The following is a 21,509-nucleotide window of genomic DNA, read 5'->3' on the forward strand; positions in this document are numbered from 1 at the left end:
AATAATGGTAAGATTTGGCTCTCTGTGTGTTCTCCAATGTGGTGCCTATATGGAAATCCCAATGACAGGACGGAGAAATGCAGCCACTTTATTCCCAGGGAAGTCATTCTTTAGTGCCCTTTCTATAATAACTACACCTACCCGAAGCCACCTGGCTGCCTGACGCCAGCATTTCCAAGGGAATGAATTTGCTTTCATGTTCCACCTCGGGCTCCAGACCCCGGGAAGGTGGTCATGAACTGATTAGAACTGTGAATTCCAGTTATTCAGCCTGCAGACCTCCAGCTCCAGGGGAAACATTTCCCTTTCACTCTTGCCATCTCCGAGGTCTGTAAATTGTGCTTTTCACACAGTCCTTCCCAGAAAGAGTCTGTCACCATAGTGCCTGGTGGGGTCTTTTCTTCTTGCAGTGATTTTAATTATCACTCGAGCGATTTTGACAACACGGTCAGATCACAGTGATTACAGCCAAGCTGGGATAAACATAATCAACGTGTTGCAGAGCTGGTTTCTTCTCCCAGCTGAACGTGCATCTGAGACCTTCAAGCTTTACACCCTCAAAGTGAGGGCGCGGTGCAGTCTCCTTAGAGCTCTCATTGTTAAGGATAGAAAGCTAGAGAGAACCAGGGGAAAACCTCATTATTGTCTGAATCCAGAATATCACCAGTATCGGGTTTAGGCTGTTAACCACATTGACTTTTTCAGCCTCAGTCCCTTGCTACAAACCCTCCAACTCAGGAGACACCAAAACAAGCCTTGGTGAAAAGGCCCATTTCCCCCTGGACCTCTGCCTGCAAGCCAATAAATACGATGTTTCTCTCTGTTCTCTTGTTATCTCCCAGGATGGTGGTTGTTATGGTGATCTGTTCTGCAAAGCTCTGAAAACGTATAATATGCTTTGTTTTGGAATTTACCGACTGAGAGATGCTCACCTCAGCACCCCCAGCCAATGCACAAAGAGGTGAGTTTGTTTCCACTCTGCTCTCCCACCAAAATGCAGACACATAAATGACCGGTCTGTCTGCCACTAGGAAGGCAGAGGCCTACATACATGCTCTCAGCAAGCAAACCACTCGGCTCACATCCAACCTGACACTGAGTTTGGAGGTATGGGAAGTTTTTTCCCTGTAATTACTAATAGCAGATGTGAAGACATTGTGGGAGGAATTCAAATTTTATAGGATAATTCTATCACCGAATTACAAACATTTGAATAGAATCATCTCCTTCAAACTCCTGCGACTGGGATAATTCTATTAGGATCTTCCTAATATAGAGATATTTCCTATTGCTAGTATTTAACATAAATGATTCTTTTGCTATCTCTTAGATGCTTATATTTTTATTTAATATGTTTTTAACCGACTCACTCGTTTACTTTTATATATTTATTTTAAGAAAATTGTATGTTAACACCTTAAACAGAAAAAATAAGTTTAGTGTGCTAGTTATATTTTTCTAATATGCATTAAGATAAATTCATAGCAGCCTCAAATTAAAAATATATCTGAGAATTATCAAAAGCAGTGTGTGTACCAATACCCCAGGTAACAATGCTGTAGTCTTGAGTGTTTCTTGGCCCTGCTTGACTATTAGAATCACTGAAGGTGCTTTAAAAAATACTCTGATTAGTCTGACTTAATTTGCCTGGAATGAAGATAAAATTGTTTAATGCCCAGGGATTACAGTGTATTTCCAGAGCTGACAATGACTACTGTAGACCAGTGGGTTCTCAATGTCTAGGGAGCATGAAAATCACCTGCAAAGCTTGAAAAACACAAATTGCTGGACCTCACGCCCAGAGTGTCTGATTCAGTAGGTTTGTGGTGGGGTTGCTTAAGAATTTGCATTCTGAAAAATTTCCCAGGTGATTTGGATATGTCTGGCCCGAGGACCACACTTTTGAGATCCACTACAGTCAATGAAACAGTGCTGCCTTTTTTATAAGTCATGTCTGGTGTTAACCAGAGAAAGCCTGATCATAGAGCACAGTTAAAGCAGGACTGACCCATGAGCAAGGAGGCGGGGTGTTTTATGTTCTTCTTTTAGTAAAATCCCCACCAAAGTTGCTTTTTAAAGGTTAAAGAGTGAATGAAGCAGGACTAGGAAGATGCTAGACTGTGGTAAGCAAAGACCCTCTGATGTGCTCCTAGAATTGTCAGAACATTCTAGAATGGAAGGTGCAGTGAGTGCAGTCTTGCAGCCTCCTGCGTGCACCTGGGCCGCTCGGGATCAGAAGTAAACTTGGCATTGTATCGACAGGGGCACGTAGATCACAGGCGACGCAGTTTGGTTTTCCCATTACCGGCACTGATTCAGCTTCTTGGGGTGTCAGGGCTCATGGCTGGTCTCCTCTGCGGAGCTAAACAGAGGAAGATTTAGCTCAGCTTGAAAGATAACTTTCAAGGCTTCGGACCAGCCATAAGTCCACTTTCCAGCTCCTCTGGTGGGCCCGAGGAGCCAGGCAGTTCCTTTTGATTCAGAAATCAAAATCTCTCCCCAGCCACCCTCACCTGTGACCTCTCTGCTCTCCCGGCCAGGTATGTCATCACCAACCCCCCGTATGAGTTTGAGCTCGTGCCGACGGACCTGATCTTCTGCTTAATGCAGTTTGACCACAACGCCGGCCAGTCCCGGGCCAGCCTCTCCCATTCCTCCCACTCGTCCCAGTCCTCCAGCAAGAAGAGCTCCTCCGTCCACTCCATCCCGTCCACGGCCAACCGACCGAACCGGCCCAAGTCCCGGGAGTCCCGAGACAAACAGAAGTACGTGCAGGAAGAGCGGCTCTGATATGTGTATCCACTGCCACCGTGTGTGAAACTGTATCTGCCACTCATTTCCCCAGTGGGTGTTTCCAATAGTAACTTTCCCCATTTTCCCCTGTAGTCCCCCCCTTTTTTTTTTTTTACACATATTTGCCTATGGATGATAGTGTGCATGTGGTTGTCATTTTTATTTCACCACCATAAAACCCTTGAGCACAACAGCAACTAAGCAGCAGGACCAAAAGTTAGTTATGATTCTAGGGGGGCGAGAACCCGAAGGCACGCTCCAGACATAAAAAGCTCCCTGCGGGACCGAGGTCGCAGGTTAGCGGAGCCCTTGCGATCCCTGTCTCTGAGGCAGAGCAAGTGACCTAGTTAGTTCAGTGGCTGTAGAAGAAAAGCTCATCTGACTGATCAGGATTATCAGGGTGCTTTGGGTTTTGATTTTGTTATTGTTTTCCTTCCCTCCTTCCTTTCTTTTTTTACATACATGCAATCATATAGACACACGTGTTTATTTGCAACAAGCAACCAAAAAGGAACAGAAACATACCGAATGTTTCCGCTCTCTGGGCCGAAGGATCGCGAAGCTTTTGCAAAGCGTTGGCCATTTGTGTGGATGGTGATGAGGCGCCTGCTTGCTGTGAGGGAGCGTCGAGCTTTGCCAGCTCCTCACTGAGGGCTTTCGTCCCAGAGCTGGCTTCCTTGGGGAGTTCAGATGGAAGTTTCTACCCTCACGGTGGAGGGAGGGATCGCATTCCGTTCCTGGATGTATCAAATTCTAGTCATTTAATTTAAGTGCAAAGGGGATTGCATATTAAATTGTTGTTCTGTCTCCTAACGCTGCCATATGAATAGCTATTTTTTTCCTTCACTTTTGACATTTGGAATGAAAAGCCATATGTATCATAAATATCAGATGTAAGTCATTAAAAACTGCCTTCCTGGGACTTTTACATCTTTTAAAAGGTGAATTACTTACCTTATGTACAGAATAAATAATGCTCGGGAAAGAGCAAGTATTTTTCCACACGTTCTCAGGGGACCTTTTTACTCCCCTCTATTTGATTAGCTAGGGCCCCCACGCCTGGCAGGAGCGAGGGCCAGGGCCACGCTACCTTGAGAGGAAGGTAAGCCAGGAGCAGATCATTGTTTCCTTCGGAGCCAACGTGCTAAATAAATCAGGTTGTAGGAGGGGCAAGCCACAGTTGACTCAACAAAGACAAAAGCCAGCTACCACCTTACACTGTTGGTATAGCTGCGTGACGCTGGCTGTCCCAAAGCAGAAAGCTGGTGAGAAAAATCCCTCATCAATTTCTTTTTCGCAGCCAATTCACTTAGGCAGGAGGACGGTCACAGAGAACTGCTCCTTGTCATCTGGACATGGGGAGGGGGAGAAGAGTACCACAGTGAGCCAAACACATTTTGGTATAATTATTTTTTCTTTTGTTTTCTTTCTGTCTTTTTACCAGTTAGTAAGCATGAGAGGAAAGGTAGAAAAATACTCTTTTTTTTCCAATATACAGTTGTCAGATGTTTTATGCATGTAACTTATGCTTCAGGCAGTCCCGTAGTTGTTAAAAATCGGCCCACTGGGCCTTCACCGAAGTCTTATCTAGATGGACTAGCCCTGAGCTGGTAGATACATACTTGAAATGTTTACTTAAAAAAAAAAAAAATTCCATCCAACAGAATAGGGGTGGAGGGGAGGAGAAAGATGTCACAGCTGTACCATCTCTGAAAAGGTGTTTTTATGGTGAATGGTTTGGGTTGAGATTTTGGATGCCCTGTCCCCCCGCCCCCCGCCCCCTTCCCCCCCCAAGCATGATAGTTTTGGAGATTTGCTTGCTGTGTGATTTGACAAGCACTTTTACTGACAAAACGGTGAGGCGCAGTCAGAACCTGGACCCCCACACCAAAGGCAGGGCTGTGCAGTCCTCAGGCCAGTGGAGGGTGGGGAATGGTTATACTCGTGTGTACCAGAAAGCCCTATGAGTGGAAGGGTTTTTTTCCAAATTATTTTTGTCCCTAGATATGGATTTCTATATTACGTCTTACTACCTGTCTTTTTATATCTGACTCTGTGAATATCTCTCTATGTACCCACATATATACACGTATATATGTGCGTATATACACACACACACATGTCCCCTCGTTTGGGAGCGTGAAGAGCTCTCCGTGCATTGTTCGCAGAGGAGGTTACAGAGTTGTGCCCTCGGAACATTTGTAACGATAAGAATGTGCCAGTGAAAGTGCTCAACAGGAAATATGTCCGTTTCAAAGCGCTGTAAAACTCACCTAGCTTACTTCTCTCTCTAAAGTGCGACAAGGATGAATAGGATGGGCCAAGGTATGACAACTCACGGCTCTGCATGACCTAGCCGCCGCTGGGGGTCTCCTAGAACGTTGTCCTTGTGAAAACTTGCGTGACATTAAAAAAAAAGGAGTTACAAATTTTATTCTGTTACTGGTTGTTTTTTGTTTAAGTTTTATTTATATTGTTCTGTTTGTGGTTTTATTTATTTTGTTTCGCTTTCCCCCCCTCCCATGTCCCCTCCTCCCCCCCCTTCCCCTCCTTCCTCCCTCCACTTTCTAAATCGCTCAGCGCGATGAGGCTGTGCTGCTGCTGCTGCTAGATCCCTTAGAGTTTGTTTTGGTGTTCTTGGGTTTGGGGTTGGGTGATTTGGGGGGAACTTCTCTCCATCTGGCTTGCCTTCAAATCTGCACGTGGCCTCCCTGCCCACCTTGGTACCTTGCTCCAAGTTCAAAAGCATTTTCCCATAAAGATACCCAGCTTCCTCCACTCCCCCCATTACCACCCCCCCCACACCCAACCCCCCATCAGTCTGTCCACATCTCTGTGTTTATCTTGGCAAGACCTACGAAATCGGGTGATGATGCCAGGTGATAAACTTTTCTGGAAAATATTTGCAGCTATTCCATTTGGCAAACCTGCTTCTCAGTTAATATTTCACCCTCCTTTCGATTGAAACCAGGAGGGTTATTAATGTCAAAAGCATTGGTCTCCTTTATGTTTGATCAGTGTGACACAAAATTAAAACTGTTCAGCTGTATATAGCAACTCCATAGCCCACGCCCAGTTATCTGGGAATTAATGATTCAGTCTCTGTATTACCCAGGTCTCTCCTGCCACCTGCCTTTCAGACATTTGTTAAATCCCAACCAGAGATTGGGCAGATAGAGAGAAGTAAATCCAAAATGCGTTTTATATACAATCTGTTAGCAGCTCTGATGAGATGATATTATGATGGGAATGGAGTGGGACCAGACTGTGACATGAGATGACATTTTGGGATTTTCCCTGGACTTCGGGCACACAATTGAGCGTTGACTATACTTGGGTAATGATATATTCAATGATGAAAAAGGTATTATTATTACTTCCATTTTATTAGCCAAAACTACTACATTATACTTTTCCTTGATAGAACAAAGAGTCTCTTCCATTGTCTTGTGTGTGACCCCAAACTTCCCATTCCTCTTTCAGGCTTTCCGAGGGTGGAGGCATACATGTTTTATATCTCTCCTCTTTCCCCTCCCCACCAAAAAAAAAAAAAAAAAAATCAAGTAGTAAGGGTAAAAAGCGAAAGAGCTATTTGAAGAGAACGTACATTCATTTAAACAGAACAACAGCTAGAAGCTCAATTATCTGCACCATCCTAGAAGAGAAGCAATTTGTAAGCCATTCAGTCCAATTTGTTTTAGGCTTCAAATGGGATAAACCTTAAAAGTAAGCGGGTAGACCAGGAGGCCTCCTCAGCCTCAAAACTCAGATGCCAATGAAATCATCAGCACCCCTAATGACTGCTACTCAGGGTCCTTCCTGAAACCAGTTCAAATGGCTAAAGAGAAAGCCGACCCCTATACGCATATTTAGATTCATACCACAGTAGGGAAAGTTCCAAATTCTGTTATAAATACCAAACATTGTGACCCAGATCTTGACTTGCAATAGGTACTCAATACATACTTTGGAATAAATTGACCTTAAACATTTTTAAATCTTCCATTATTTTATAAATCATCTCTACCCCCTTGGCTCTCTGCTTCACCGATGCTGCACTGCTGTTGGCACTTTCTTGAGCTGGGTACCCAGCTTCTGAGAAAGGGGAACAGTCCTGTAAGCTCAGTGAGTAGAGAGACTGACTGTGCCTTCTGCCGGCCTTGTCAAGATCCCAGGTGACCAGAAAACCTTGTGACTGGTTCATCTTCAGCATGAGAAAAGCCTAAAGGTGTCTGCATCCCAATAGAGACAATTAAATCAATCCTCCCGGTTCCTATAGCAACAGACTCCTGAAAGAGAAAGGAGAGCACAGAAACTTCGGGGCCTGTGGAAGTCCAGACAGGGTAAAATCAATGTCTCCGTCAGCTTCTTGCAGCCCATCCCCGCTTTGTCATAACGTGATAAAGAAGTAGCTGTGGGCACCTGTCACTAACCCGGTTGCCTGCCTCCCACCAGGAGGCTGCCCATTCCTGGCATGGGGAGTGAGAGGGATTGTCTCTGCCACCTGCCGCCTGGCAGGGGCGAGTGCAGATTCCTCCTCCAGGCGCTGAGGGCCAGGGGGGGCAGTTTGCTCTGCCCGGCCATGGCAGCCTTAGACTTTCAGTAAAGTGGAGGCAAATATAGTCACAGTGGACAACGGCAAAGAAGTGAGACAGTTTCATAAACAAAACTGCTCTGGTGCTGGTGCACATGGCTTTCATTTCTGTAAAACAGCCTTGCTTTGCCGGTGGAGAGGAAAGGAGGCAGTGTGCGTGGGGGGGGTCCACCGGGAGCCCGGGGTCTGCAGGGCAGGGGGCCAGTGCTAGCCTCCCCCTGGGAGATGGGAGATGAGAAACCACACAGCATTGCCTTAGAAGGCTGAGCTCCTTGTTAGCTCTTCAGTCCTCGACTGTTATCTCTATCCAAATGGGATCTTTTCCTTTCAATCCCTTTCTCTCTAAACCTCAGCCTGTGGTACAGTGAGAAGAGGGCCAATTATTCCAAATGTCTTGCCCGTATCACCGTCTCCCCTTTAAGGCATTCTCCTCTGGGGAGTAGTTATGCGAAAAGGCTAAATCCCACAGCTCTGACAACCCACGGAGCCAGCAAAGGGACTCAGTTTTTACAGTGCAGCTTGTCTCTCTGCTTCTGGGTCCCCAGCAGTAATGTCAGCCTAGATCTGGGGACCTTTCCCACCACAGCTTAATATTCTGGGATAACTTGTGGCTGGAGGCAGTGCTGACCCTTATCCTGGACCCTCCAGGCTCAGTGATGAAAGTAGCGGTGGAAGACAGAGATGACTGGCAGGTGGGGTAGGGCGCCTGTCGAGCCAAAGCCAGTATTTCAAAGACGCAGGTACCAGGGGAGGGTAGCAGTCCTGACCTCCCCAGACAACACCAGGTGACCCCTACTCCTCACCTTGCAAACGAAGACCACCCAGCTAAATCCTCATTTGTCGTCTCTATTGCCGCAATCCCCATTTTTCAGGTCATCACCGCCCCCACCAAATTTATACACCTCAGTTCTCTACTCCAGCGCATTTGCAATCAGAGTGAAAGATGCTTCTCGTCCTTATGAAGCAGTCTCTCCGTGCTGAGGGTTCTTGCATTAACACGAACCTTATATAAAAGCTAACACCCAGTGATTACCAGGGGCCAGACTGTCTTCTAAAGCGCTTCCCATGTATTCACTCATTCACTCCCTAAGACAACCTCAGGTGGAGATGCCATTGTTCCCTCCAGGTGAAGGCTGCGGAATTTGAGGGATAGATTTGTTCAGTCACCTAGCCAGGAAGTAGGAAGTGGCAGGGTGGAATTTAAAACTGAAATCTATAAATTTTGTTACTATGGTGTAATGCCTGCCTGCTAATATCACTAATAATTACTAATAGTCTTAACAGCTCACATTGACTTACCATGTATCTGGACCTGTAGTAAGTGATTCATGGACACCAGCCCCTTTTATTCAGACCGCATTTGAAAAGTCCTACCATCAGCCCCCTTTTACAGAAGAGCACTAAAAGCTAAGTTGCATTTCCTAGTGACTTGCTCAGAGCCATGCAATCAGTACCTGAGAGAGCCAGATCCATCTGAGCTAAACCTCCCGCCCTATGCCGTCTCCTTGGCCTACACCACATTGCTTGTCCATGCTGGGCACATCATGGCATGGCTGGTCTCGACAGGTGGCATCAGCCAACGGCAGTGCCAGATCTTTTACCGGCATCTCTCTGCAGTTATTCCCAGGTTTTATCTTGTTCTGCTAGCCCACTTGCCACAGACTGTTTGCAATGCCACCTCCCTCCTAACTCCAGGCAGGTCACACGAATACTCACAGTGATGGCTTTATGCTTCCCATTCTCAGGAAGCTTATTAACAAATGGGGCTGTTTTTCCCTGGCAGGGAAAAGGACCTCCTAGTCAGACCTATTGCCCCTCTCATCTCAGGGATGAAATAAAGTTCCCAGAAATCTTTCTGGCACATGGGATGAGCAACATGGAGAGGAGATATACTCGGGGACCTGAATTTATCCTAGACCCCTACTTCAGCTCTCATTTGAATTCCTTCCCTGAGCACCCTTCCTTATGGTCAATTCTGTAGCCACCCATTGGCATAGTTGTTTTTTTTTTTTTGGAAGGCAAGGTTCAGTAAACCAAAGTGTCATTGCCATACCTGAAACTCTCTCCATTGAAACAGAATGGCTGGTGGTCATTAAGTGTGCATGCCCCCGAAGGCCTTTGGGAGAATCTCTTCCTACTATACCTTTGCCCCAGACCTTCTAGTACAATGCTCAGAGCATTAATACATCTACTTCCTCAACATCCTGTCTCACCAAGTCTCCAGCAACACATATACTCATATCTTACAAGCCACCCAAGTGAAAAAGCCTGTCTCAGGCCCAATGCAAACCTCAGCTTGTCCCCAGGATGGGCTTTAACACAACACGGGTTGCTCTGCTTAGAATTTTCTTATGGCAAGAAATTTAAAAGGAAGGAGAGAGCTTATGTGGGAAAATCATTCTGTCTTACAGGCAGCAGAAGGAAATTGATATTCTCTTTGCCGTGAAAGGTCAAAATGCCAAGTTTGAATTGAACTGCAAAGACTAAATTCTGAACAATTATTGTCGGCAGCAGTTGTAAAAATTTCAGCAAATTGCAGCCGTCTTAGGTCTTTCACCCAGAAGACGCGCTCGTTTCCATAAGCAGAGGTCGCTCTCCCTTCCAGCCTGGCATGAGCAGCCCAGCACTAAATCCCTCTGCAAAACCAGCCCTCTTGGCGGCATGGCCAACACCAAGGGCCGCCCAGCAGACAGCACAGGCGCTGGGTTCGGCGCTTCTAAAAGTCATCTTTACACGTAAACTGCTGGAAAAAGTCATAGTTTGAAATTGTTTCAGCGGCCTGGCAATGCTTTTAAAACATGATAACCATCACACTTTACTCCTCTCTGAAAGGTTAGTTTAATCATAGATCACAAAAAAATTGGTTTCCACAAATGCGTAATGGTTCATCTATGTCACACTTGAACTAAATGGTTTTTTAAATGGAGCTGAAATTATTTTGATGTGTACACAGTCCCAGGTTTCTACACAACCTTTTTTAACCAGCCCATCAGGAACCTTGCCTCTAAAGCCTCATTAATAATTCAGATGTGCTGATGACTTTAAAAGATCTATGGAATTGAAGCTCAGGAAAGAAAAAAAAAAGAAAAAACTCTGCTTGACAAAAAGATAAATGAATGTAGAAAGAAGCTGTAGGAGTCTGGCAAGCTGTAGATCATCTCAGAACAGATTGTAACTTTATCATTCTGTCAGGGGGAATAATTTAAAGCACTTAATCAGTTAGCTTCGCTGTGAGGATGTAGCATTATGAATTCCTATCGTCCAATCTGTTCAAATCAAAGTGAACTTAATTATAATAGGTGAGAGAGCCAGAGCAGGAGAGAGGGGGTGGAGGGCGATCCACGAGGCAGTACGTTTTCTGGGGGGGTAAACCGAGCTGCTGAACAAAGGATGGTGAGGAAGCTTTCACCAGGGCACACCTAGCCCCTGCGACAGTGTGGATGTCGAGGGCTCTGGGTTCTTGACACAGCAAGAGAAAGTATAGACCAGGGAGAAACAAGCTGAGTGGTCATGAGCTAAACATAGGTGCTGAATTTACAAGTCACTAGGCAAATGGACACACACACACGCTTCTCTGTCATTACAGGTGAGCAATCCTTGTTAACATATCAGCTGCTAACTTATCGTTCTGATAGGCAGAGAAGTAGGCCAGAGAAGTCATTGCCTCTGTGGCAATGGGTGTGCTCTTTTCCTAAGCCACTAAAATGAGCCATACGATTCCCAAGTTAGAATGTCCTCTTTGCCCGGTCCCTTTGTAGCTATACACATGGCCTATTTTTTCCTAGAACGAGGTAAAGATGAGACCTAAGTCTTATAAAATAACACTGAGCTGCTAAGAGGATGCTGGGCCACTGCTTTCTCGCCCCAGCCCGAAGGCGCTGACTCAGCATTCTTTCTCAGCCATCTCTGCATTCAGGGTGGAAATGAAATGCCAAGGCTTCATGGAGCTCCAGGTCAACAGCTTGGGTTATTACAGTCAGTTAGGACAGTGCCACTTTGTACCAACACAGCTCTCTTTCTTAAAATAAAAGTCATCTCAAAATCCTCTGAAAACATGGGTTGCTATTCTGGTTTTTAATCTCATTGGCCAGCAAAATCTGTGGGTTATTTAAGACCCTCAAAACTGGCTTGCACAAGAAATATAAGAATGGGATACTTGAGATGTAACTTGAAGTATGCTTTTGACGAGCGAATCTAAGTAAAGGCTGGGAGACGGAGACCCTGCAGAAGATTCCAGGTCGCTCACCCTGCAACAGGGACAGCGCCCCTTACGTCCCACTCAGGCCGATGCGCACACACGTCTTTCCTCGGGTGCAATGTCTTCACCCGGTATTTCTTATATTTAGCATCTTCTCGCCAAAGCTTTTCGGGCCGTTAAAGGGAGCCTCAGAGAACATTGCCAGGGGTTGCTTTCCAACCTCTCTTTATTCTCTGAGGTCCCCCACGGCGCCCCAAGTCCTCATGGCCCATTGGTCATCACTTGCTACGGCAACCGAGGTATGTTCCAGGTTCTGGGCCTCTCCCTGCCTTGTACTGTCGCTCCTAGCGGTGACTCCCTATCAGCTTCGATCTAGTTACCTTTTTTGCATTTTTCAATGAACTTTCCAAAGGCTTTACCCCAGGACTAATTAAGCTTCTCATTTCTCCTCCTTGTTCTCTATTCATTTTGCCCTTCAGCAGAAAAGAAATGGTTTACAGATGAACCGGACAATGCCTATCCCAGAAACATTCAAATCAAGCCCATGAGTACCCACATGGCTAACCAGATCAACCAGTACAAATCCACAAGCAGCTTGATCCCACCAATCAGAGAAGTTGAAGATGAATGTTGACTCCCAGGAGACCAGAACTATTTTTTTAAAGCCTGACAAACTTCATAAATGGTGACGTGACTTTTCTTCCTCTTACATGCTGAATCACTGGTGGAAACGTTAGGGTGAGCGAGATTTGCAAGAAAAATAAAGTAGATGGATCTTTCTCTTTGTCTGCCTTGAATATTGCTTCCATGTATTTTGGAAAAGAAAAAGATTTCATTTATAAATGAATATACTAAAATAGTCATGTATAGCCTCTAGCATTTTAAATTATTTTTATTTATTAGAAAGAAAATATATATTTTTCTTTTCTTTCTTTTTTTCCATTGTCAGCTATCTCCCCTATATCTAAACAATGCAAAATCAAAATGAGTAGGTGGCCAGACTCCTTAATGTGGATTTCCCTTCCTTCTTTCTTTCCCCTTGAGGAGAATGATGGTCACCACCACAGTTAATTGTAACAAAAGGAAATGGATTACTAGAAACAACTTCAAATGGTTCAATGATGTAAACATGTATTTTAGTAAATTCAAAAAGAAGATAAAAGAGGGCAGGTGAATTTCCTGGATGGGTGTGTATTTTGGCTGCATTGACACCAGCTCTTAATAAATGGAAACATTTATTTTCACAGTTGAAAGTCATATTTTTGTAGTTTTAGTTTTCATGCTGTATTTATCCCTTTGTTCATATACTTAAAGGGAAGACCTTCTTGCAGCTTTTTTACAATTGCCAGGCCAGGTTTACCCAGCCAACTAACACCACCAGGAGAGTTGTGAGCACATCTGGGATGTGGACTTTGAGGACCAGACGCACAGGAGACATGGCTCTGTCTATTGTTCTAGTGGTGGGAACTCCTACATGCTGCTATGCTTCTCATTTCATATCTCCGAACCATCCACGCAAGTGGTTTCGACAATGAAAGGGTCTGGGGGGCTTTTCCCACTCCCCAAGTCTCAGAGCTTTTAGCCTGTAAAGTTTGTAAACACCGATGAATAGTTTTGCTTAACAATGGGATGTGATAATACAGTCATTCTTTTTACTGAATTTGTGTTTAAAAGCCAGAAATTTTCTGTAATCAAGGAGGTGACTTTTGCCCAGATTTTAGCTTTTCGGATTTTCCTTTAGTTGCTGGGACAAAACCCATAAACTTGCTACAACAATGTAAAAATTAATAACAAAAGGAAAGCAATGAATGCACTTAAAACAGACTGTTAGAAAAGGCCTTTGAAAATTACCAGCAATGAAATCAAATGTATCAGCCACTTCAAACTGTGGTCAAAATTTTTCCTAGCCATCAGATACGATTACCACGTCTCAGAGCTCTGCTGGCGCTTGCATGCTCTGTGTATAGTCGTCCCAGCAACTATTCTGTTCCAAACGATTTAGCAAGTCTCTTAACTTCAAAATTATCAGTCTTTGATACAATCATCAGGGTCTCTGGAGTAGCATGGATGTGACAGTCGTTTTTATTTTCTTAAAAATGTAAACTGTGGACACGAAGAAACCAAACTTACCAAAATATCCCCCAAACTCCCATAATATCTATTCCATTAATTCTTTAGACCATGACCCTGCGGTACCTAGTATGTTAGTGCAAATCAGATCAGAAGCAAGCAACGAAATCACCATGAAAACATACGTCCACCGAGTCTCCAATTACCACGTAGGCAAGATGAGCTTCCACCTCTGTCCACCCCCGTGGAGCCAGTGTAGCCACGCTCCCGCCGCAGGCGCCGTCCTGAGTGACTTGTCAGACTGTGTCGTCACATTATGTAGAATTAGTTCTATAAAAGTATTGTGAATATAATGTATGTCCAATTGGATTGTTTAAAAACTACTTATAACCAATCGCTAGCCTACTCAGCAGACTCAAATGATGTCAGCAGTCTATCTTCAGGCTTTTAACGTTTCCTGGTTTCCAACAGAAGTAACGTTGGTTTGTGGGCGGATCTCTTGCTAGGATTTTACAACTTTCCTGGGAGCCGGGCCTTCTTTTACATGATGATTTTGCATTGGGGTCACCTTAGCACATTCACATCGATCCACGCTCTCTTTCCTTCATGAATTCTGGTGGACTCTTCCCCCTCTTGTCCCTGACAACCATTTCTGAGTTTGTCAGAACTATTGGTCTCATCTGGCAGGTGACGGTGGCCACCTAAATGATCTTAGAGGACCTCAGGCCACAGAGCCCCATGCCCACTGCCCTCTCTTTCTCCTCTCTCCTCCCCAAAGTCAGTCTGGAAGCAGATGAGTAAACTCCATGCCCATCATTGCTAGAGATTTGAACCTGAACATTTTTTTTTTTTTTTAACCAACAGGCTAAGATGGGTTTCTACAGCAAAGGCATCTCCCCAGAAAACTACTTAGCAGGAATCCATTTTCTTCTAAGGCTGGAGCAAGGAGCTCAGGCTGTTTTGCCTTTGTAATAATGAATTGTTCTGGGCCCGGAAATAAAGTCAGGCATGTTTTGAAGGAAGTGTGCAAAATGATTGGTTGGTGGCTCCTTTGGCAAAAGCTGCTTCTTGGTAGGCTGAAGGTGAAATGAAAACAGAAGCAAGACTGTAAGATCACCAAAGGGCTCCGCAAATACCAGAGCACCCGGGTTTGTTCCTATTTGTTGAACTCTCTGGCCCTGAGGGAGAGTGCATCCCATCCACTGCGCAGATTTGTCTTTTTGGGTAAATTCAGGATAGACCAATGATGGTCATCATTGGCACCGTCAGTGTGATAAGGCTCTAATTTCCCATCCCAGCTTGGGGTTCAGAAAAGCTGTTTTCCCAAACTAAAGATTCTTGGGTGCTTTGAGAATCAAAGACTCATCAACAGGCTATTTAAAAAACAGAAAGCACCTGCTTATAAAGGCATCCTCATTGTCATCACCTCTCTTTCTAAGAATACTTTTACTTTAGTCAGAGAAATTTTATATTCTAAAATATCACCTTGAACCAGTATCAAATACCTTAAATAAAAGTGATTGTGGCTAAGGCATGTTGGGGAACCTCCAGAAACTGTTTTCTTTGCAAGGCTGGGACATCTTATAATATACTTTGTACAAAATGCAATTGAAGACTTGAAATAAAGTGGGAATTCAAACTGTTTAGGAATGAAAAGGGGGAAAGTGAAAAAGCATAAGAAAATTGGGAATATTTTCATGTGAAAAGGGGAGAGTCCAACTCTCCTAGCTATGCACTTTGAAAATGTCCTTTAAGCTCTCTGAGTCTCACTGACCTCTTTGTAAACGAAAGTGATTCAGCTTGATGACTCTAACGTCCCCTCTAACTCCCCGAGTTGGGAGTGGGAGCATGGGAGCCAGCCCTGGGGGACAACCTTGCCCTGTGCTGGAACGGTGGCCCCCCTCGCTGCGTCACCCAGGCGGCACTCCTGAGGGCAGTGTGCTTGTTCTGCTCTGGGCACATAGCAATGGGGTCTATCCTTCTGCTTTCCACTTTGGGGGTCTCTTTAGGTTCAAAATGCAATTTTCAAAATTCACATTCTCCTGAATCACACTGATTAGCTGTTTCTGCATGTTCATGTGCAATCTCATTCCTGCCTGCCTTTTTTCTTGGTTCAAGGTTCAGTTTTGGTCAGTCCCTTCACCTCTAACCCAAACCTCCAATTTCCAATAGCTAGCTCAAGGCTCGTGAATACTGGGTGCCTGAAGTTTGCTTCATCTTTATTTCTGCATGTGTATCTGGGCTTTAGGAAGTAACCAGTCTTCCTTCTCACTTTATTCCAGATTCTCTGTTTATTTGGTGTTTGTCTTCCATTAGTACACTATCTCTTTCCTACTGACGTTCATAAGTCTGATATTGATCTACCATTTTCCATTGTCAAAGAGAACCTCAGTAAAGGAAGCAAGGAAGGAGGATGTAGTAGGAGGGAGGGATGCAGAGATGGGGAGAGAGCAAAGATATCAAGCCAATCGACGGGCCAGCAACCACCTGACTCGCAGGGGACTAAGCACATCCATTCAGCCTGGACATGGAGTCCCAGCGCAGAATCTGCCCCCTTTCTTTTCTGTCCCTATATAGACTGTTTTCTGTCCTGTTCCTATTTGCTGCCCATGGAGTGGTGGTAAAATCACCAACCCCTATGGCCCATGAAAGGGCCTTTACTATTTAGGGTTCAACTCACCCTCTTTTAAAAACAGAAGGGGCTTAGAATTCACTTAAAACTTAAATAGTAAATTGCTTTCCTGCCTGTTTTCTACTTGTCCCATGTTCCTGAAGGGCGTTTTTTGTTTTGGGGTTTTTTGGGATTTTTTTTCTATTTAGAACAGATGATTTAACATTTAAATCTCATGTTTATTGGAGAAGGTGAGGCTGCCCTTTGGATTTATTTATGAGACAGTAGTAATTAGAAACGATTTCTAGCTGGTTTGTATCAGTGTAGCCACATTGGTTGTTTAAGTGAAGCCTGTTTTGAAGTTCCCCATGCAATACCAGCTGTTATATTTTCAAAATTGCCATGCAACAATTTAAAGAATATTTTAATTTTATTTCCCAAGGAACTAGGGAGCTTAATTTGCCATTCCTATGGTAAGCTCACCAGGACCACGTACAGAGAAAAAGCAGCCCCCATGCCCGAAGCAGCGGCCCTTTATCCATCCAGCAGTTGAAGGCTCCCTGATATCGCAGCCACACACGGTTAGACTGAGAAGTTTCAGGTAGACTAACTGTACCAGACCTTCCTTTTCTTTGCCGTGTTTTTTTAGCAAGAAAATTGGCCTGCAACTTCTGTATTTAAAGATAGGCCAAACCCAGGACATTCATCAAGGAGCTGGGGAGAAAGAACAAACACAAAAGGTTATAAACATCTAGAGGGCCATCAGCCAGGAGCATGCTTGCCATGGCAAAAGTCAGTGCTTTGGGCTGGAAGGAGGGCAGGGTTGCGTTGACCTATGTGGGCTGGGAAGAATTCAGATGAATACAATGCCTGATGGGTTTGGGAGGTATTTCAGTAGGAATAGTGACTAGAGAAATGTGGAGCTCGAGGTGAGGGTTTTCCAGGGAGAGGGGACTTAATGGGCCATAGCTCATTGGTAAGAATGTGATTTCGATACATAGACCATTTGTCTACCGTGACAAGTTCACATAGGGGGGCTGAGGAAAACTAAGATGAGATCTCCTGGACAGGGATAGAAAGTAAGTAGTTTTAAGGGCCAAGCAAAGAGGTTGAGACTTCATGGGAAGCCACTAAAAGTTTGAGACAGAGAGCGATGAGCCCCAGCGCCTGTGCATTTGTCAGGTTGGAAATCATCCTGAGAGTGTGCATGAGGCTGAATGCTTGCTCAGTGGCACTGAGTTCTCAGGGGTGCCCAGCCCGAACCAGATCTCAGCATTTGGAAGCTTCCATCTTCCTCAGATACGTGTTACAGATCATGATAGACGTAGCCACTTAGTTGGAGTTGTAGGTGCTGGTGTGTGGGCTCGGAGTTAGGACAATAGTTCTGGAAAGGTTCTTGTGAAAGGAACACTGAATTTGGGCCTCAAGGGAAGAACCATGTGGAGGGATAGGAAAGATGACAGGGAAGGGAGCGAACAAATGCAGGCAGCTAAGAAATGTGTTGGATCTACCCACAGTGGAAGAAGCTGGGAGCTATAAATAAGAGGCTTTACAGGCATAGGGGTGAGAAAAGTGGAGCTGAGGAGAGGGTTAAAACAGGCCTTGTGGATTTCGAAGTAAGGCCCACAGAAGTGCTTGTGAAGTAGGGAGGATGGCTGAGTTCTCCAAAAGAGAAAGTGCAGATATGAAAACTCAGGTGGCAGAAGACTGTTAGGGGGCTATACCCATCTTTTTAGGGGCTAAAAGAATCAAAATAAGTAGACGCTCTTGGGATCGGGGACCTAGGGTGCTCCAGCATCAGGAAAATGGGAAGCGGGACAGGGAAACTATAAGATAGAGAAGATGGGTCATCTATGAAGTTGGAAATGAAGGCTATTGGAGATGGTGACTCAGAAGTAAAGGGACTCACTTGACAGGGCAGGGACTTTGTTCACGTGTCTTTATCCCCAGAGAGTGCGTGAGGCCTGGCTCAGGGTAGGCAGTTGGTCAGCCGCTGTGTGTGCCTTTGGGTGCCACGGACAGTGGAGGTTGGGCGCCCTTTTAGGTCGCTGGCATTCTTCCTGGAGGAGGACTCCCAAGAGAGGATCTCGAGGTGGCCTCTTCTTATTCATGTCACCCCATTGTTTCTCATCCCCCCAGGGCAGCTCACCCGCCGGCAGCTTTGGTTTCTGGATTCCTAAATGCTACAATCACTTTGTTTCGGTGGCTTTTTTTGACAGCACGGGGAGCGAATTTTTTCTGCCCTGGTGCAAACGGACCTTAATGTCTAGGTCGATCTTAAATTTTACGTTTCCTTTGGTCTGTTTAGGCCCTTGAGGACTTCTGTGTTTCTTCTCCACCTCGCTATTCTGTAGGACAGGGGCGAAAGTGACACCAAAGCTCTCAGCGAGCCTGCCTTAGTGGCTGCTCAGCCTTAGAAATGTAGGTGTGGCCCTGACATGTGCCTGCCAGAGAAGCCAGAGTTGTGGTGGCCTGGGATTCAGGGTCAGTGTGAGAAGGCAGCCTCCTCACACTCAGGTGAGGGAGCCCAGGGGCAAGGTCGATGGAGCCACTTCCACACTGAGCCCAAGCCCTGGCCCCCGACAGGCCTGCTCCCCTCCCCTCCTTCCCTGAGTACAGCCTGAGACACGATTGACCAGACTGCGAGATTTCAAACATAAATCCAGACCTGCCTGGGAATCCTAACTAAACACGTCCACTCCTAAGGGCACCATCACATCCTGCCCAAACCCTCTGGCCCACTTCCCACGCCCCAGATGTTGTAAGAATTTCCCCACACTTCACACCCAAACCTGCACTCGACACTTCCTCAGGAGACAAAGGAAAAAACAGGGCACTACCCGGAGGTCAGTCTGCCGTTCACCAAGGAAAGAGAGCGCGGCGCTTTCATCTGTGTTTCAAGCTTTTGGTTGTTGGCGTTATGATTACGATTCTGATTCTAAGCAAATGACTGTGGCCGAGCAGGACCTGGAGAAAATAAATGCTGGTGCTTTGAAATGATCTATCCAACTCTGTCATCTGTACCAACCAGTGATACTCTCTTGTCTTGTAAAAAGGGTTTGTACATAACTTGTACATGGTTTCATTTTGTATTTTTCGCAGATTAAAAATTTATGTATTTGTGTTCTAAAAGGAGTGTTTCTTGTGTCTCTGTAGCAGCCACATGGCCATGGGGTGATGGGGACTGGTGGTGAGAGTGGCAAAGTCCCTGAATTCCTGGCAGGCCGCTGTACTCTCTCTGATGAAGGCAGAGTTGGGGACCGATGGGACCCATGGGGTTGCCTCTCCAGCTCTGATTACAAATAGACCCCACATCTCCAAGGACACTGTCAGTGGGTGCCAGCCCAAGACTGCAACGGGCGGTGGGGAAGGAAGAGTCACTGTCATCAGATGTGATGCTAGAGAATCCATAGAGGGTCACGCGATGGCCAGAGGAGCCATGGGCTCCTGCGGGCGGCTCCAGATGCAGGCCTCTAAAGAAATGTGCAGCCTTCAGATAGCTTTTGAAAAGCTGCAAATGTCTCTCCTCAGCCGCCTGCTTCCAAGCTAGTTACCCTTCCTGGGCATCCGCACAGTGAAGCAGTGTTCCCTCCCCTGCTTTCAGCTTGTCCAAACCCAGGGCAACCTGCGAAAGGTTTGACTCGTGCCTCCCCACACTCACCCCCAACAGAGCCATAGACAAACTCCATCTCAAGGCCAAAACAACCTCCACACTGCCATTTCAGGGCCATGATTTAAATCTTATTAAGAATCCTATGGATTCAAACTCCCAAGGTTAGGGCTGGTCTATCCTGGATGAAGGGAGAAAAGCCTTCCGAGTTATATGCGTGTAATGTATATAATGTAGTGACACAATATATTCTAGAGATTCTCATTTGTTTATGAGTCAAGTATTTACTGAACAGCTATCCTATTTAAATTCCTCTCCTGGGAGCTGTGAACACAACAATCTCCAGTCTGGGGAGGAATGGAAGCAACAAATATACAGGTTATTGTCATGTATTAACACTGATCTCTGGGGTAAGTACAGTATGCCGTTGGGAACACGTAAGAGAGGCGCTTAGCCATGTGAAGGACAATCTACCAAGTGATCGAGACTCTCAGAAAAAACCCCTGCCCTACCCAAGCCAGTGCCACCCCAAACCAGAACTCATTAATTCACCGGGGTCAGCAAAAGCAGGCTTACCTGTCTGGATGTGCCAATTCCTGACAATCTTTGCACTCCGGCCTCTCAACTTGCCTTCTCCAATATTTGCTAACAAATCTGAATGCTGTTGGGGAATGTAATTGCAGAGCATATGGTCCCCATTAGTTAGGCAAACTCCACTGCCAAATCCAGCTCCAAGGAAGGGGACTGCATAAAGGATGAAGCATTAGGCAGAGATCGACAGTGACAGAGAAAGCAAATAAAAGAGGTGAGACAGTGAGTTACAAAACAGCAGGCCCGGTTTCTGCAGCACAATGAATGTGGAACATATTTTTCTATTTGTTGAGAAAACAATATATGTGAATTTGTGCTAAAATCTCCCTGTAGCAAAAATCAAAGTAGACTATTCACCAGAATCAATGTTAACTGCTTTGCAATGTCAGATAAGATAGATTCTGCCTGGGAGAAAAACTGGGGGGGACAGAATAGACGGTGTGAAAAGGAAATAAAGCATGAACAACATCAAAATGTAAATATGGCCTTACCACTATTTTAAATGGTAATGGACCAGGCTTTTGAGAGAAGAAACAGAATCTCATCTTACCAACCGTTCACATTCAGAGAGTATGAAAACAGAGGCTAAAAATTAAGAGACTGAAGGCATTTGGAAAGGCTTGGAAAAGATGGCTGGGCAAGGTGGGAGCATGAGTGTCTTGGAGCCAAAGGCATTTTCCGTCCAGTCCAGCCTCTGGCAGTTGTGGTGGAAGCAGGGCAGTGTCTGCACCCAGACCCACCCTGCAGCTCGGCTGCTCTGTCCAAAGAGCTAATGTGGGGGCCTCACACCCCCTGCCTACCTAAAGCTCTTTGGTTTCAGTCTACTATAATTACCTCACCCGTTCCTATTTTGACAGATTTTTTAAAAAGCAATTTACCTTAATCTGGTCTTTGCAAAAATAGCAACAGACTTTGTTTTTGTAGAATTAACACGCTCTTTCTTGTACTTCCATTTCTGTTAATTAAATTCCGTGCTTTGATATCGAGTACAAATCCTCAAACACGCTTGGGGCGGCTGGTCCCCTCAGGTGGTGAAAGCACA

At 45.3% G+C, this 21,509-nt stretch overlaps 1 protein-coding gene across 5 annotated transcripts in view; it reads left to right on the forward strand.

The window, feature by feature from the left end:
• Window positions 1-17,041, forward strand: part of KCNMA1 (potassium calcium-activated channel subfamily M alpha 1) — a 661,836-nt gene extending 644,795 nt beyond the window's left edge. For 3 of the 5 annotated variants that reach the window (XM_087824298.1, XM_087824301.1, XM_087824297.1), the window contains 2 exons: window positions 843-961; window positions 2,541-3,721. In XM_087824298.1, the coding sequence (XP_087680424.1) occupies window positions 843-961; window positions 2,541-2,790 (369 nt within the window). In that variant the 3' untranslated portion in view covers window positions 2,791-3,721. Of the gene's footprint in view, window positions 1-842; window positions 962-2,540; window positions 3,722-5,089; window positions 5,119-12,064 lie in introns of those variants that run through there. The other 2 variants (XM_087824300.1, XM_087824299.1) reach the window with 2 other exon arrangements.
• Window positions 17,042-21,509: the final 4,468 nt, after the last annotated feature.

This window comes from Miniopterus natalensis, chromosome 14, assembly GCF_054644295.1.
Source record: "Miniopterus natalensis isolate mMinNat1 chromosome 14, mMinNat1.hap1, whole genome shotgun sequence".
In the NCBI taxonomy this organism is placed as follows: domain Eukaryota; kingdom Metazoa; phylum Chordata; class Mammalia; order Chiroptera; family Miniopteridae; genus Miniopterus; species Miniopterus natalensis.